At 36.7% G+C, this 18,861-nt stretch overlaps 1 protein-coding gene across 8 annotated transcripts in view; it reads left to right on the plus strand.

Annotated features, from left to right (window-relative positions):
* The window catches only part of LOC121382613 (DENN domain-containing protein 1A-like), a 52,543-nt gene extending 33,797 nt beyond the window's left edge, over positions 1-18,746 (plus strand). For 2 of the 8 annotated variants that reach the window (XM_041512133.1, XM_041512137.1), the window contains 6 exons: positions 64-117; positions 2,945-3,061; positions 4,890-4,954; positions 5,494-5,677; positions 6,530-6,547; positions 11,920-16,420. In XM_041512133.1, coding sequence (XP_041368067.1) covers positions 64-117; positions 2,945-3,061; positions 4,890-4,954; positions 5,494-5,677; positions 6,530-6,547; positions 11,920-13,056 — 1,575 coding nt within the window. In that variant the 3' untranslated portion in view covers positions 13,057-16,420. Of the gene's footprint in view, positions 1-63; positions 118-2,944; positions 3,062-4,889; positions 4,955-5,493; positions 5,678-6,529; positions 6,548-11,919; positions 16,421-18,549 lie in introns of those variants that run through there. The other 6 variants (XM_041512134.1, XR_005959190.1, XM_041512135.1 and 3 more) reach the window with 6 other exon arrangements.
* Positions 18,747-18,861: the final 115 nt, after the last annotated feature.

Here is an 18,861-nt window from a genome sequence, read left to right on the forward strand (position 1 = left end):
TATCAATACTTAAATGTAAATGGATTCAATAATTTAGTTTAAATTGTCTTGCCATTTTTGCAGGTGAAGACTCATGGGAAAAAAGCTGTGACTGGGATTAAAACAAGGTTTCATGAGGTAAAAATCTATTACTTGCTCTGTCATTATATTTATAAATGAAAACAATATCTGATCATTAATAATAACAACAAAATATTGATTTGCCAACATTAGACCAGCAAGTGAGATGTCTAGAGCATCATGTATTATTTAGAAAAATTAAGTTAAACTTTGTTTTGTTTTAACGATACCACTAGAGCGCATTGATTTATTAATCATCGGCTTTTGGATGTCAACATTTGAGAAGAAACCTGCCTACATGTTTCCATTAGTAACAAGGGATCTTTTATATGCACCATCCCACAGACAGAATAGCACATACCATGACGTTTGATATACCAGTACTGGCTGGAACAAGAAATAGTCCAATGGGCCCACCAACAGGGATTGATCCTAGACTGACCATGCATCAGGCGAGTGCTTTACCACTGGGCTACGTCCGACCCTAGAAATGTTACAATTCCTTGAGACAAATAAAATAATCATCATGTTGTTTAAATGCTATTCTTGGAGAGAACAAATGGTGAAATAATCATCATTTTATTTAAATGCTATTCTTGGAGAGAAAAAATTGTGAAACACAAACATAGTGATAATTAATCTTCTCTATATATTTCTGGGATGGCACATAGCCCAATGATAAAACACTCACTTGATGCACGGTCGGTTCAGGATCAATCTCCATCAGTGGGCTCCCTGGGCTATTTCTCGCTCCAACCAGTGCACCAAGACTGATAGAACAAAGGCTGTGGTATATGCTATCCTGTCTGTGGGATGGTGCATATAAAAGAATCCCTTGCTACTTATGGAAACATGTAGCGGGTTTTGTCTCTAAGACTATATGTCAAAATTACCAAATGTTTGACATCCAATAGCTGATGATTAATAAATCAATGTGTTCTAGTGGTGTCATTAAACAAAACAAACAAAAAAACTGTAAATTTCTTGTTTTATACCAGCTTTCAAATTTGTAATATATATATATATATATATATACATGTATGTGATGGTTAAAAACTATAAATTTGTCATATATGTACATGTATGTGATGGCTAAAAACTATAAATTTGTCATATATATATATACATGTATGTGATGGCTAAAAGCTATAAATTTGTCATATATATATACATGTATGTGATGGCTAAAAACTATAAATATGTCATATATATACTTAACCAAAAAAGTTTAGCAAGTTTTTGTAAATGACTGTTGCTTCCATATAAATTAAAATAAAGTGATAAAACTTGGTAATATGTTAGTTGCATATGCCCTGTCGCTTTGGGTAATGAAAAGAACACCATTTGTCATATCACACACCGCTATGTGTACTGCACGTGCAAACGCGGTGCACTCGTGCTGTTGCAGAAGCGTGTGCAATACGGATGTATTGAAATCACAGTTTGATGCACTGAACCAACATTATCCAAAAACAAAAGGAAGAATTTATCCTGTTATAATGGGTCGCCGTCCTGGTTTAACGGAAAATCAACGTCATGAAGCAATGGGACGGCTTAATGCCGGCTAATGCGTACACGACGTCGCTCAGTACTTTCGTGTTCATGACAGTACCATATCACGACACCGACAACACATACAACAAACTGGGCAAGTGCGAGATCGACCACGTTCTGGTAGACCACAATTAACTACTCCAATGGAAGATAGGTATTTAGTGACATCATCTCGACGTCACAGGTTTGAAAGTGCTCCTCGTTTAGCCCGTACTTTGCAGCAAACCACAGGCACTAGAATTCGTGCTCAAACTGTCCGTAACCATCTCCATGCTCCTGGATTACAAGCACATCGCCCTGTTGATGCTGTTCCCCTGATAGCGCGTCACATTCAGGAACGTCTGAGATGGGCCAGAATACACCAACACTGGTGATGCAGACAATGGGATCAGACATTATTCACAGACGAATCCAGGTTTTGTGTTCAGTTTGCGGATGGTAGGCGTTGTGTATGGAGGCGACGGGGAGAACGATATGATGCAGATAACGTTATTCAGCATGACCGATATGGCGGTGGCAGTATCATGGTCTGGGCCGGCATTCATGGTGGAGGTAAAACAGATCTCGTTTTTATTCACGGAAACATGACTGCTCAACATTACTGCGACGAGATCATTACACCAGTGGTCATTCCATTCCTGCAGCAGCATCCTGGCTTTCTGTTTCAACATGACAACGCTACACCACATACCGCTAGGCTAACCACTAATCTTCTTGAGCGGAACCACATCCAAGTGTTGAACTGGCCACCAAAGTCCCCTGACTTGTCCCCAATTGAGAATGCATGGGACCTACTGGGCCATAGGGTATGCGAAAACCATCCTCATATCCTTAATGTCCATGACCTACAAATTGCTCTGAACCGGGAATGGAATGCAATTACTGTTCCTGAGATTAATGGTCTCATTAGAAGCATGAAACGACGATGTACTGCTGTCATCAACGCCGCTGGTGCACACACACATTATTGAGCCTCTCTCAATATTTTGGTAGATGTACCCCTCCGTTTCATCAGTTGACATTAAAGTGATGACGTTGACAACGTGTTACTGCTGACTACATTCAGAAATGCTGTATCAATGAAATAATGTGTACAAATAAATTTAACATTAAATCAGGTTGTCTGTATTTCATATCTTGTACATAATTGCTAAACTTATTTGGCACAGTATATATACATGTATGTGATGGCTAAAAACTATAAATTTGTCATATATATATATATACATGTATGTGATGACTAAAAAACTAAAAATTTGTCATATATATATATACATGTATGTGATGGCTAAAAAACTATAAATTGTATAAATGTTTTCTTTTCTTTTAGATTAACGAATCTGGAAAACATTCTTCCAAGATGCCAACCCCTTCTACTTCCACAAAGACGTTTAATAGACAACAACGGCCGGCTACTATTGTTGGCTCCAAGCTGGAAATGTCTCGTGTGAGTTTGTACTCTTGTTGTCATGTCAGATGCCAAATCTTTCAGTATTAAAATTTATGTAAACAAAATCTAAAATCTTTATCCATCTTAAATGTGGAAGAAATCATTGAATATAAAATTATTTATAAGGAAGGAAGGAAATGTTTTATTTAACGACACACTTAACACATTTTATTTACGGTTATATCACGTCTGACATGGTTAAGGACCACACAGATATTGAGGGAGGAAACCCGCTGTCGGCACTTTATGAGCGACTCTTTTCGATTAGCAGCAAGGGATCTTTTATATGCACCATCTCATAGATAGAATAGCACATGCCACGGCCTTTGATGTACCAGTCATGGTGCAGTGGCTGGAGTGAGAAATAGCCCAATGGGCCCACTGACGTGGATCGATCCAAAACCAACCGCGCATCAAGCAAGCGCTTTACCACTGGGTTATGTCTCACTGACGGGGATCGATCTGAAACCAACCGCGCATCAAGCGAGCGCTTTACCACAGGGTTACGTCTCACCGACGGGGATCGATCTGAAACCAACCGTGCATCAAGCGAGCGCTTTACCACAGGGTTACATCTCACCGACGGGGATCGATCTGAAACCAACCGTGCATCAAGCGAGCGCTTTACCAGAGGGTTATGTCTCACCGACGGGGATCGATCTGAAACCAACCGCGCATCAAGCAAGCGCTTTACCACTGGGTTACGTCTCACCGACGGGGATCGATCTGAAACCAACCTCGCATCAAGCAAGTGCTTTACCACTGGGTTACGTCTCACCGACGGGGATCGATCTGAAACCAACCACGCATCAAGCAAGCGCTTTACCACAGGGTTATGTCTCACAGACGGGGATCGATCTGAAACCAACCGCGCATCAAGCAAGCGCTTTACCACTGGGTTACGTCTCACAGACGGGGATCGATCTGAAACCAACCGCGCATCAAGCAAGCGCTTTACCACAGGGTTACGTCTCACCGACGGGGATCGATCTGAAACCAACCGTGCATCAAGCAAGCGCTTTACCACTGGGTTATGTCTCACTGACGGGGATCGATCTGAAACCAACCGCGCATCAAGCAAGCACTTTACCACTGGGTTACGTCTCACCGACGGGGATCGATCTGAAACCAACCACGCATCAAGCAAGCGCTTTACCACAGGGTTATGTCTCACCGACGGGGATCGATCTGAAACCAACCGTGCATCAAGCAAGCGCTTTACCACAGGGTTATGTCTCACCGACGGGGATCGATCTGAAACCAACCGCGCATCAAGCAAGCGCTTTACCACAGGGTTACGTCTCACCGACGGGGATCGATCTGAAACCAACCGCGCATCAAGCAAGCGCTTTACCACTGGGTTACGTCTCACTGACGGGGATCGATCTGAAACCAACCGCGCATCAAGCAAGTGCTTTACCACAGGGTTACGTCTCACCGACGGGGATCGATCTGAAACCAACCGTGCATCAAGCAAGCGCTTTACCACTGGGTTATGTCTCACTGACGGGGATCGATCTGAAACCAACCACACATCAAACAAGCGCTTTACCACAGGGTTATGTCTCGCCCCTGATTTATAAAGAAACAAAAATATTTTAAATTACATTTCAGTTGCTCACTTAGTTAACAAGGAAACAATATAATGTAAGGAAAGTGATGAATTAGAAGTAAAATATTAGAAGCATAAATTTTGAAAGACCAGGAGCTGCAGTTTTTTAAACAAATTTTAAATGTTGTAGTTTTAGCACCTAATGTGTACTATAAAAAAAATAGCCAGGTATAATAATACTATAATAATAATTATTTGTGTGTGTATTTTCAGCCCCCGAGACCACCCCCACCAGGTGGAAAAGTAGCACGATCTCAAAGCTCGAGAATGATCCCACAGTAAGTTCACGTCGTCTTCAACAATCGAGCTGTCACACACGGAAACCTACAACTTAGCATGACGTCGGAAACCGAGCAGATGTAGCTCACAGTTTGACGTTGTTTACTTTAGTGTTGGGAAAATGACGTCACTGATGCTGTATTTTTAAAAGATATAATTCACATAGTGCACTAATACCTGATATTTGCTCTTTTTTTTCATCTATGTTTTATCCCAAGTTGTAGTTTTTCTCATCTCATTTCACGGCTGAAATCTAGTTGAGTAGAAATATCAAAATTAACTTAATCACTTTTCATTAATGGTTACCTTATGGTTTGATTGGCTACTTTGCTTACAGTTTGGTTTCACTTAGAAACCTGTAGGATGTAGATGAAGTTTATATATATAATTAATTGTATTTTATTTGTTATACATTATTATGTGAACAGTATACATGAACCAAATATAAAACCCCAATAGCCTTTCCCTTGTTACAGATCAACAAAGTACTCCACGATTGTTTCAGAACCAAATTCTAAAAGCCTTTCCCTTGTTACAGATCAACAAAGTACTCTACGATCAACATCACGACTGAAGACTTGAGCCGATTTGAGAGTTTTGACGACAACTGTCTCCCCGACGAGTACCAGCGAGTGAGTGTCAACCTGATGACCGATCCAGACATCCAGTCCGCACTGCATCGGTCGGCCAGCGACAACAACCTCAACCCAAAAACAGTCTGGGTACGTCTGGCTCTCGTGCTTAGTGTCATTCTCGTCATTACTCGGTTGATAGGTCTCAAAACTTGATACGATGTTTGCCTAATTCACAAAGCACTGTTAAGCAACATCGCATTAAGCAACATTGCAAGCCTTTTTCCATTGTACTGCGAGAGGTTTTAGTGAATTAGTCCCCTGGGACCCATTTTATGAAGCAGTGTTAGTGCTAAGATCATCTTAAGTGCTTTATTGGAAATGGTTTAAAATGGAAAACACTTGTTGAACAGAAAACAATTGTTGAATAGAAAACACTTCTTAAACAAAATCATTATGATACATATCTTCAGTATAATAATGAAAATAAAATAATTAATTAAGGTCATGATGAATAAATCCTAGATTTTTAGCCACGTCCACCCACCCCAAAGGCCCACTCTTGTTTTTTTAATAACCAATTTGTGTGGGTTTTTTGCTTAATGTCCAGTATTTTCTGAAAATGTAACATAAAAAATAAAGTTTCACTCCACTGCCACCATTTTGAAAAATAGTTGAATGAAAATCTAGCATTTAATATCTAATGACTTAAAAGTCTGATTATAAAAAGTTTATTTTTTAAAAGATGGGCTTTGGTGTTATTTATGATTTTCACAGGATGCATTTGCAGAGAAATTTGTTTACAATTCCTGCAATTTTAGAAAATGGTAAATGATTTTATTAAAATTGCTAGTTGGTTTAATTAAACCATTACAAGTAGAGATTTGCGAAAATATATTCTCAGAGTTATATTGTGAAATTACACGTTAGTCCCATAAAAGTGAATTATTTGACAACAGTTGTATGGAGTATACTACATGTATTGGTTTTATGCTGTTTCAGTACATCCACAACTCTCAGGTTGGTTATGTAGATAGTAGTCTCTATATTGTTAACTTTTATTATTTTCTTTTTCTTATACAGTGAAACCTGTTTAAACCAGGTCCTGAACAAACTGGAATTCTGTCAAAACTGGCTAACTTTCATGGTCAAGAATTTTCTAAATTTTAAATTTTGACCCTCTAAGCACTGGATGTTGTCTAAATTGAATAAATATTATGTCCCCGGCATGGTCCAGTTTAGACAGGTTTCAATGTGTATACATTTTTGTTATATAATATATACTTCAATTTTCAGTTATTTAACTGTTAACATCTTTGTTAATTTCAAACTACTTTGAATATTTTTAATTGTTTGCATGGTTTTGTTGTCTGCATGGTTTATTCACACATTTCATTACATATCAAAATTGACAACAGTGTTTTTGCTGGGTGAACATTAAAAGAGGGTGGCTGTGCGGCACCACACCCTTCAAAAAAATGAAAAGCAAAAAAAAAAAAAAAAAAGGAGGGGAAAGCTTGGTTACCATATATCATTGTGTGTTGGTCGACTTTGTGGAAAGACATACTTGTTATTTTGCTTCTCAGTATTTGGTACAGTAAAGTTGATATGAAATACAAGCCAACTAATTTTTTTAATTAAACCGGAGATGTTGTCGGTCTGCAATTGAGGACAAAATATCAGACGATAGTTAGTGGAAACAGAATGACCGTTCTGATCATGTGACAAATTTGGTGCCAAATAAGTGTTTTTTCAGTAAGAGATGACTTGATAAAAAATAAAATGTTTTCATTGCTCATATAAAATATAACTTTTATTGTGTGTATCAAACATACAACTGGATACATGTATGGGACAAAATAGAGGCTGTTAAAAATACTGTTAAATTACGTTACGGTAACTGAAGTTTTTCCTCAGTTGCTTTTTCGTACACACAATGCGGCTTGTTTTCTTTGATGTCCAGTGTGCAAACCGGTCGATTTTTTGTGTGTGGAAAAAAGTGTGCATTTGGAAATAGTGGAGATAGGTGCTGTAAAATAAAGAGGGGAACAGAAATATAAAGAAGGGTGTCAAAATGCAATAGCAGCGAGAACACTGGACAGACTTCAGTATTATAATAATAATTTGCTGATTGATAGAATTAATTAAATAAATACAAGAATGTAAAGACATTCAGAACAGCTCTTCCAGTTTTCATTAAATTGGTACTTATGCTGATGTTGTTCGACAAGTAGGAGCATGATTTAACTTGGTCAGTAGAGAGCTCAGCTGAGGGTTGAAACTTCTTGCCTATCCCAACCAGTGACCCATGACTGGTGTCTCAAAGGTTGTGGTGTGTGCTATCCTGTCTGTGGGAATGTGTATATAAAAGATCTCATGCTGCTTTTGGTAAAATATAGCAGGTGACCCATGACTGGTGTCTCAAAGGTTGTGGTGTGTGCTATCCTGTCTGTGGGAATGTGTATATAAAAGATCTCATGCTGCTATTGGTAAAATATAGCAGGTGACCCATGACTGGTGTCTCAAAGGTTGTGGTGTGTGCTATCCTGTCTGTGGGAATGTGTATATAAAAGATCTCATGCTGCTATTGGTAAAATATAGCAGGTTTCCCATGACTGGTGTCTCAAAGGTTGTGGTGTGTGCTATCCTGTCTGTGGGAATGTGTATATAAAAGATCTCATGCTGCTATTGGTAAAATATAGCAGGTTTCCTCTGAAGACTATGTGTCAGAAATACAAAATGTTTGACATCCAACGATTAATAAATCAATGTGCTCTAGTGGTGTCATTAAACAAAACAAATGTTTTAGAAATAGTATATTCCATTTTTTTTCTAAACCACAGCAAACAGCCTTGAGAATTATGTTTAAGCGTATCTATCAATGTCATAACAAACCCATTAGAAATGTTTTTAAAATTTACATTTTTAAAAAGCAATATTTGGGAAATTAAAGATAAAAGGAAATTTAAGAATTCTAGACTTGTACAGTTTTAAAGTTGATACTTAAGACTGATTAAACGTCCAGACTTGGAACTACTTGTATAGTGGATATACGTACATTTGTATAGGTCAGACTTTATTAACCATAAGTTTTAGATTTTGAAGTTTTATGAACATGAGGCCTCGTCCTTAAAACCGAATGGGAATGAAGCACAATGTTAAAGTGATTTACAGGTTTTATGATGCATATCTCAAACATCACAACAAGTGACTGAAGGGACACTTCTAAAAATTAAACTATAAAATGTAATACATTAAATCCTGCAGTAAACGTCTGTACATGACTAGGCTAAACCAGCTAATAACTGTGTACACGTTTAATAGAATTTTAGTTAACTTTTAACACTTCTATAATAATAATACAAGTTACACACCTGTATATACATGTGTGTATATATATCTTTTAAAATCTGTTAACTTTAGCAATTACAAAAAAGAAAGAAACTAAACATGTTGTTTAGCTTAGAGGATTTTTCTATAAATGACTTTGTTTGATTACAGTTCGTTTTTCTTTTGGTTGGTTTCTGTTTTGCCAGTTTGAGGCTTCTTGGGGTTTTTGGTGTGAGCATAGATACATGTACTGTCTGCTATGTTCGTGCTAACTTGCTCTGTGTATGTTGGTAATTAACATCTTGTTGGGATATGTGTGTCTTTCTTTCTTGCAAGATGCATTTTACAGTAATTAATATGGCCTTGTGATTTGCATAATGCTTAATACTTTGGATATCGGTGTATGCATGAATGCATATCGGCAGTGGTCATAGTAAATGAGTGAATTTTAGTATTAATGTACTTGTATTACTTTTGAAGTTTTGATTTTCCTTGTCTTTTGACACATTTTGTAAAAGCAAACAAAACGTGTGCTTGAATATCAATTTCTGGCCATCCACTTTTTCATGTTCCGTCAAAATTGAATTGCATAATTTTTTATAGTCAGCACATTTAGTTCAGTTTTAATATAATAAAGGATAACTGCAAGCGACATGATTCATTTGTTTTCAGCATAATTATTAAACTATGCCTTAATTTTAAAATTATATTTGTACAGTGGTAATTGTGTTACGGAGATTACCTTCCACCGACAGGGTTTGAACCAAAGAACCTCTGAACAAATGTTGAACATTACTGACTCCACTAATAGAAATCACTAGCTGCTTACCATCTCACCAAGCACCACTAATAGAAATCACTAGCTGCTTACCATCTCACCAGGCACCACATATCCTGTCTTCAAGTGAACATGCATCCTATTAGTGGAGCAGCACAATACAAAAAGTAGTGTAAAAATTAAGTTTAATGCCCCCAAAAGTCAAACTAGACATAATAATCTTTCAGAAAATCTATAATATAGCTGTATGACTTTCAGAAAAGCTATAATATAGCTGTATCACTTTCAGAAAAGCTATAATATAGCTGTATGACTTTCAGAAAAGCTATAATATTTCTGTATGACTTTCAGAAAAGCTATAATATAGCTGTATGACTTTCAGAAAAGCTATAATATAGCTGTATCACTTTCAGAAAAGCTATAATATTTCTGTATGACTTTCAGAAAAGCTATAATATAGCTGTATCACTTTCAGAAAAGCTATAATATTTCTGTATCACTTTCAGAAAAGCTATAATATAGCTGTATCACTTTCAGAAAAGCTATAATATAGCTGTATGACTTTCAGAAAAGCTATAATATAGCTGTATGACTTTCAGAAAAGCTATAATATTTCTGTATCACTTTCAGAAAAGCTATAATATAGCTGTATGACTTTCAGAAAAGCTATAATATTTCTGTATCACTTTCAGAAAAGCTATAATATAGCTGTATCACTTTCAGAAAAGCTATAATATAGCTGTATGACTTTCAGAAAAGCTATAATATAGCTGTATCACTTTCAGAAAAGCTATAATATAGCTGTATGACTTTCAGAAAAGCTATAATATTTCTGTATGACTTTCAGAAAAGCTATAATATAGCTGTATGACTTTCAGAAAAGCTATAATATAGCTGTATCACTTTCAGAAAAGCTATAATATTTCTGTATGACTTTCAGAAAAGCTATAATATAGCTGTATCACTTTCAGAAAAGCTATAATATTTCTGTATCACTTTCAGAAAAGCTATAATATAGCTGTATCACTTTCAGAAAAGCTATAATATAGCTGTATGACTTTCAGAAAAGCTATAATATAGCTGTATGACTTTCAGAAAAGCTATAATATTTCTGTATCACTTTCAGAAAAGCTATAATATAGCTGTATGACTTTCAGAAAAGCTATAATATTTCTGTATCACTTTCAGAAAAGCTATAATATAGCTGTATCACTTTCAGAAAAGCTATAATATAGCTGTATGACTTTCAGAAAAGCTATAATATAGCTGTATCACTTTCAGAAAAGCTATAATATTTCTGTATGACTTTCAGAAAAGCTATAATATAGCTGTATCACTTTCAGAAAAGCTATAATATTTCTGTATCACTTTCAGAAAAGCTATAATATAGCTGTATCACTTTCAGAAAAGCTATAATATAGCTGTATGACTTTCAGAAAAGCTATAATATAGCTGTATGACTTTCAGAAAAGCTATAATATTTCTGTATCACTTTCAGAAAAGCTATAATATAGCTGTATGACTTTCAGAAAAGCTATAATATTTCTGTATGACTTTCAGAAAAGCTATAATATAGCTGTATGACTTTCAGAAAAGCTATAATATAGCTGTATGACTTGGGGGGGGGGGGGGGTAGACAGGACGTAGCCTAGTGGTAAAGCACTTGCTTGATGCGCGATCAGTCTAGGATCGATCCCTGTCGGTGGAGGTTATTTCTTGTCCCAGTCAGTGCACCACGACTGGTATCTGAAAGGTTGTGGTATGTGCTATCCTGTCTGTGGGATGGTGCATATAAAAGATCCCTTGCTACTAATGAAAAAATTTAGCGGGTTTCCTCTCTATGACTGTCAAAATTACCATGTGTTTGACATCCAATAGCCGATGATGAATAAATCAATGTGCTCTAGTGGTGTCGTTAAACAAAACAAACTTCTTATGACTTTTGGGGGGCATTAAGCTGAAAAAGGTTGTCCTTGTTTTAAAATCCAAATTCTCCAATGTGCTCTAGTTTTAACTTTTACTGATGGTGTTTTAACAAGAGATCTTCTCTCTAGCCCCAAGACCCAGACCTTAAATAACATGGGGATTTGCATTGAAAAAATTCTTCTCCAGCGAGATAAAAGTCAAATATAAACAAAAAAGGCTTTAATAAATGTTTAATTAAAAACAACATCTTGTGTTCATCATCAGCTAATAGAAATTACGTGTTAAAAGTTAATAGAAATTACATGGTAAAAGTTAATAGAAATTACATGGTAAAAGTTACTTTTCACTTTTTTTGCAGATAGCAGACAGTGATTCATCATCTTCTACTGACCATTCCGGTAATGTGACTCCAGGAGTTTCGAGCACCAGCATACCGTACCTGGGCATCACAGACACTGGCAGTACCGAACACATGACAGAACAGCTCATCAACGTCTCCAAGACCATGGAGGAGTCGGACTTACCACCAGCCATATTACCACGGCAACCACTCCAGAACCTACTAGCCCATGATCTCACAGCGCCGCTCAGACCACCAAAACCAAGAACCAAAGAAAAAGAACTCATCAAGTTCGATTCCACCGAGTCAGAGTCAGACATGTTTGATCCCCTGAAGCAGAAGGTAGTGGATTTACAGCAGAGGCAACCGCAGGCGTCTGGTCTTGAGAGGGGACTGAGTAACAGAGGATCGGTCATCAGCAGGTCTCCGGCTTTTAGGAAGCCCCAAGAAGAGACTCCAAAACGAGCGACGTATCGACCAGATCACGAATCGTCGCCGGAAACCAATTTTGACGAGCAGTCTACATCATCGTTTGACCCGCTGGCGGGCTTCGATAAAAGATTATACCCAGGTTTTCCTCCTGCAGCTCAAGCTACAGATGATAAGATGTTCAAACACGATAATGATTCGTTACTCCACGACTGGACTCTGGGGCACCTGGCAGGATCCAGAACGAGTCCCGTGACAGTTCCTCCACCCAGACCTTCCCCCCCACTCCACTGTGGCAAAATCTCACCCGTACCTTCTGGAACCCTTCCCATGGACCTGGCTACCAGACCAGTGCCAAAACCAAGAAATTCTATTGGGAACAAATTTGAGTCTGTTCCAATGTTCCAAAATCCGAACCAGTCAAATTTCCAAACCCGCGGCGGCCCCTCTCCTCAGTTAGGGACCTCGAGCCAGACTTCTTCTAGTGATCCTTTTGGGGCTCTGCTTCAGCCATCGTTTCACAGTTCTAACATGGGTGGCGGCAGTAAGCTGGCTCCAGAACCCACAGGACAAGTCAGACAGAAAAGTGATCCATTTGAGGACTTGATGGGATTAACACTAAATCCCCCCGTGTCGAAACCTCAGCCATCAGACAGTCATAGGTCTACGTCAGCAAAGTCATCAACGTTTTATGCTCCTAAACCAAAGTGGCAGACTTTTGATTGACCTTTCAGTCAGTTTTTTTTTAAAGCTATTTGTTAAATTTATTTATTGTTGTTACGCTGAGTTGAGGTGTGAATGTGGGCGTGTGTTACAAGTTAATGCTCAAAAACTACATATCCATGATAATTTCTACGTCAGAACTGACAAATGGGTAACAGACGCGGAGGGTAGAGCTTCTGTCAACAAATGTTGGTACCAGTATTTGATTCTACTTTCAAAGTGTATGTTTTGACTACATTTGACCGAGATATAGGTGTCACATTTCTGACTCTATTCTAGTTTCTCTCAGACTTGTTTGTACCAGTATTTGATTCCAGTTCAAGGTGTATGTTTTCACAGCATTTAACCAAGATATCTGTATCACTTTTCTGACTCATTATTCCATTGTGCAGGTGTGTTGATAACAGTTAGGGGTTCACAATTACCAAATTTTTATGCACATACAAATATATTTATTTGTTTTCTCTCTTTTTTTCTTTTTTTGAACTTAGGGAAGATATCTCAATCCTGTTCCTTCCTAAAAGTGTACGTAAATGAAATTTCTCTGGGGAATATTTTATCAACTCTTTTGTTTGTTTTTGACAGCATGTGTCATTAACAACCTCTTTCCTAACATACTACATGCAAACCCATCGTGCATCACAGAGGTTGGTGTAATATGTGCAGGAAATGTTTACATCAATATACACTAATGCTGAATATTGTCTTATTTTGTTAATTGAGAACATACGTGCATCAAAAACACTATATCGTTAGGTTTATGTGTGTTTGTGTTAATCATTGTTATTAAACATCCTGTTATTTTAAAACACTTTGATTTATTTCAGTAGTTGTGTTTAGGCTCATATAGACTGGATGCGTCAGGTGCTGTCCAGCTAACGAAAATTAAAATACATTAGTTTCAGTGAGATTGTCTAGACTAGATGCGTGTGGACAGGTGCAATGAAATAATTGTGTATGGTGTATATGCCCAAAATGCACGCCAGTGACGCAACAGTCGGACCACACGTGCGCACCACATCCAGTCTGTATGAGGTTATAGTGTGCCCATTATAGCAATTCTACAACTATTCCAAAACATTGGATCGAAGTGTTTTAAAATACTATGGCTTTCTTTGAAAACATTTTAAGACATATTATCTAGGTAATATACATCAATGATTTTCTTCATTAATTCATGAAATTTGCTACTAAACATCAAAAGTCTGCACTGAAGTGAACAGTTAGTGCACATTAGGCCATCTGCCATTACGTAGGTTGATGGCCGTCATATGGTATGTTTGCTTGTAAAAACTTTGATAGTTTGAGTGATCTTGCATTCAAAGGAATGATCTTGCATTCACAGAAATGTTCTTGCATTCACAGAAATGTTCTTGCATTCACAGAAATGTTTAAATGTTGGTACTTCCAAGAACCATTAAGCCAAACATATGTAAATTCCCAGTGGGTAAATAGAGATTATTATACAACCACAAGTAGTAGGAGACGACATATTCCACATGCACAGTCTGAACTAGGACTGGAGAAGCAATATCATGTAATGAGGTCACTTCATCATGTTATGACATCGCTTCCAAGAATCACTACAACATCAATACATGTGTGCTTCGTATGGTTTTTATTAACTTGGTTATGTTGAACAATGTGGATAATAAAGAACGTCACCAGTTAGATGTGCTTACTTACACCGATTATGTTGAACCATGTGAATAATACAGAACGTCACCAGTTAGATGTGCTTACTTACACCGGAGGAGTTGATGTGTCTTTTGTTAAAATTAATCTCAACTCTATTCTCAGATAGAATTGTAAGCAGCGTAGTAAAATTACAGTTCTTTGTTCAGTGCTTGTAGAATGTTTACGAGGGAATGTTTTCATTTCTGTGCAAAGTATATATAAGAGATGCTAATGACAACATTGGGTTTCTTCTAAACACTAAACCAAGTGTGATAATCATAATTAAGAACTATCCGACACCTAATGCATGCTAATTACAGAGTATGAAGGTGACATCATGAAGACGTTCTATTCTGTATTCCGTCTGCTATCAGAGTGTGACTCTGTGACTCTGTGATGGGGAACAATAATGTAGATATAGGAAAATATTTTTACAATGAACACTAATACAGCAAAACTCTAAAGAACTATCTATTTGCTGGTCTGTAATGTACAATATGGTGTTTGAAATGGTAACTGCTTAATTCACAATGGATTGTGGCTATTGTAAACTTAATTTTGCGAGATAAATGTATAAAAGCTTATGCTTAAATCTGTTTTACTACTTAAATAGGTAGAGGTGATATCGGAGGGTAAATAATAGCTGTAGGCATGGATCAACATATTATAGATATGTGTGCTTTTCACATAGATGTTTACAGCTTCCAGACATTTAGTTCTCTGTAGTATGTAATTAAAACTGTTGTTTTTTTAATAGTGAATTTGGTGGTTTAAAGTAATTTCATACTTTATAATCATGGGCTCATATTTTCATAGCAATCTTAGCACTACGAAATCGTAAAACCCTCGTAAGCTATGATGTCATATTTTCATAGCAATCTTAGCACTACGAAATCGTAAAACCCTCGTAAGCTATGATGTCATATTTTCATAGCAATCTTAGCACTACGAAATCGTAAAACCCTCGTAAGCTATGATGTCACTATGGCATGTACTGCAGTGATGTCACAACCTATGATGGTGTTATCATTTCGTAGCGCTAAGATAGCTTTGAACATATGTAGCCTGGTCCAAATGCATTTTGAGAATTTACAATATTTGATCTTAACATATGGTACCTGCATTTTTCATTTCATTTCATTTTCAGATGCTGCTTTGCACTAAATCATTCTAGTTATTTTAGAGTTGTTCATGAGGTATGCTTGTGATGTTAAAATTAAATTCACCTTGGGTGGTAGGGGTAGACGTTCAGTTATTACGCATTGAGAAATCGGGCCACTTTTGTATTCCCCCTAGCTCAAAAACATTTCGCAGTGCTAAGACCACCACCACCCTCTATCTCCCCCCTCCTTTCATTGTAGCTGTGATGTAGTTCGACGAACATTGTTGAGTTTTTTGTTCATTTGTTTCTTTGGTAGTACAAGTACACAAAGTAAAATCATCTGTAATAGACAAATTTTCCATGACTGCTTCTATTTAATTTGTGAATAAAAATCAATACATACGTCTTCCTTTCGCCCATAACATTTTGTAATGCTTCCCATTATTCTTTCCCTTCGAACATTATGTAAATGGATTTAAAAAAAAAAAAAAAAACCTACAAAAACCCCCCACAAAAACATTGCAAACTTTCAAATTAGTTTTTGAAAAACACTTAATTTTTTAAACGAGACATACTAATGAAAATTAGTCTTAAAAAAAAATAAAAAAAATTGTATCAGTAATCCTGAAAGGACAGGTTTTGTCGAGATGCATCATTAAAACCATGTGTCGTAGAATATTTTTCCTTTTCAAGTTAACATTTACCTTGAAATATTTTATTGAAATGGACAAATCTGTGGTTGGGTTAGTGTATATGACTGCAGTTGTCAAGCACCTACATCACTTGGTAGGTACACTCTGAATTTGAAGTTTTATGAAAATTATAACTAATAAAACTAGAAAACCTGTTTTTAATAGTGTATATCAAAGGCTGTGGTATGAGCTGTCTTGTTTTGGGAAAATGCATATAAAAGAATCATTGCTGCTAATTGGTAGGTGTAGCCTTTGTGATGGGAACAGGCCTCCTATAAACTTGACAAATTGTTGAAATCGCCATTTGTTGGACATTAAATCGCCATACAGTCATGTATACTGATGGAAAGGAATGTGGGAACACGGAGTTGTAGATGAAATTTATTGTACTAGCGTTATACGTCTGTATTTCATACAATCTGATTAAAATTAGCTCTTCTGGTCTACCAGTAGATCTAACAGCATTGCGTGGACTTACATGTCCAGGTGACATTTTATCTATAAATAACAATTTAAATATCGACCAATTATACTTCGCCTTTTATAGCATTATTCGGGAGCATATAAATTTTAAAAATATCGGGCGAGACGATTTTTAATAGGCGAACTTGTTGGTCTATTTCAACATTAAAAAATAAGGGGAAAGTTGTAGTAATAAACTCTGGATTGTATACTAGTATAAACAGATTTTATGGCTATACCATCATGGTGTTTTTTTCGTCTGGAAAAAAAATTGATATAAAAATTTATACTGAAATTAGTTTCCGATATACTTTATAATTCACCCGAAATCATTTCGTATACCCTCGGTATAATTCCAAATGTTTTTTTTTTTTGTTTTTTTTAAATCACTGGCATGATTTTGCAAGTAAGGTTTTGATTGGTCGAATGAAAGGTCAACTGGACATGAGCTCCAACAGGCTGCTGTTAGATCCACATGTAATAGTGAAGCTAATTTTAATTAGATTGTATTCCATACACTTGTCAATGTGGAATTGAATGTCAGTAGCTGAACCGACTGCCAGTAACACTATCAACTTCTAACACTATCAGTTGACGGTTTTGTCAACCAGTAACACTATCAACTTCTAACACTATTAATTAACGGTGTTGTCTACCAGTAACACTATCGATTGACGGTTTTGTCTACCAGTAACACTATCAACGTCTGACACTATCGATTGACGGTTTTGTCTACCAGTAACACTATCAACCTCTGACACTATCGATTGACGGTTTTGTCGACCAGTAACACTATCAACTTCTGACACTATCGATTGACGGTTTTTTCTACCAGTAACGCTATCAACTTCTGACACTACAGATTGATTGTTTTTGGTTGCCGTCACTGCTGGTATCTGGCGTTTTTATTCGCGTGATCCCATATTTTTTCCTATCAGTATAGATTAAAAATGGGCTGAGGTGTTGTTAAACATATATATACCTATATTCGTAAACTTCTTTTACTTAAAAAATTCACTATGGCCTTCCAGAATGGGCGCCGGATCCAATAAACATCCATTTTAAATATTTGTTAAAAATTACATTTGAAGGTACAAGTTGTTCTGATGTGTGTGTTTTTAAAATGAACAAAGAAAATCGTTATTGTAAATAAGACACTGTGTATAGAATGTACAACGTAGAGAACAAGTGGTGCTTTCATAAGCTGTGATCATTTCATGACGCACGGTCTGTACATTTTGGTTTAGTAGTCTGGTTTAAAACCTCATTGCAGTCTGTACATTTAAAATCTATACAACTCATGAAATAAAAAGTTTGAATTACCTAAAACAAGATTTTGTTTTATATTTTAAAAAGCTGAAAAAACACTATGTTTCTGTTGCCAAATTTGAATTAAACTTTTCTTTGGCAAACAGAATAAGATTATAAAGGTCCATTATCTGATGCCAGTGAACTATTATATTTCAGTAAACGTTTCTTTGGCAAACAATGAGATTATAAAGGTCCATTATCTGATGCCAGTAATCAGATTAGTAATCGTATGTTCCAAATTTTGTTTTTCAGAACAGTTTGTGAAGACTGCGGCCAACTATACTCTGGAAGGTCTGCCGTCCGCAGACGTGATTGTCCATCACGGCAGACGAGGCGGGCACCAGTGTTGTGAACTAGGAGTCATCTCCAAGGACACCGCGTTTCAAGATTCATTGGAAGGAATGATCTAGTTTTTATATATTGTTTAATAAATCGACATTGTAATGCAATGTAGTATTAGTTTGTTGTTAATCCCCCACTGGACACCTAAAACAGCAATCCTAGTATATGGATGCATGCCGTGTATCTCGAATAGGTTACTGTGACCTTGACTGACCCTTGACC

The sequence above is a fragment of the Gigantopelta aegis genome, chromosome 10, assembly GCF_016097555.1.
Source record: "Gigantopelta aegis isolate Gae_Host chromosome 10, Gae_host_genome, whole genome shotgun sequence".
NCBI classification, from domain to species: Eukaryota; Metazoa; Mollusca; class Gastropoda; order Neomphalida; family Peltospiridae; genus Gigantopelta; species Gigantopelta aegis.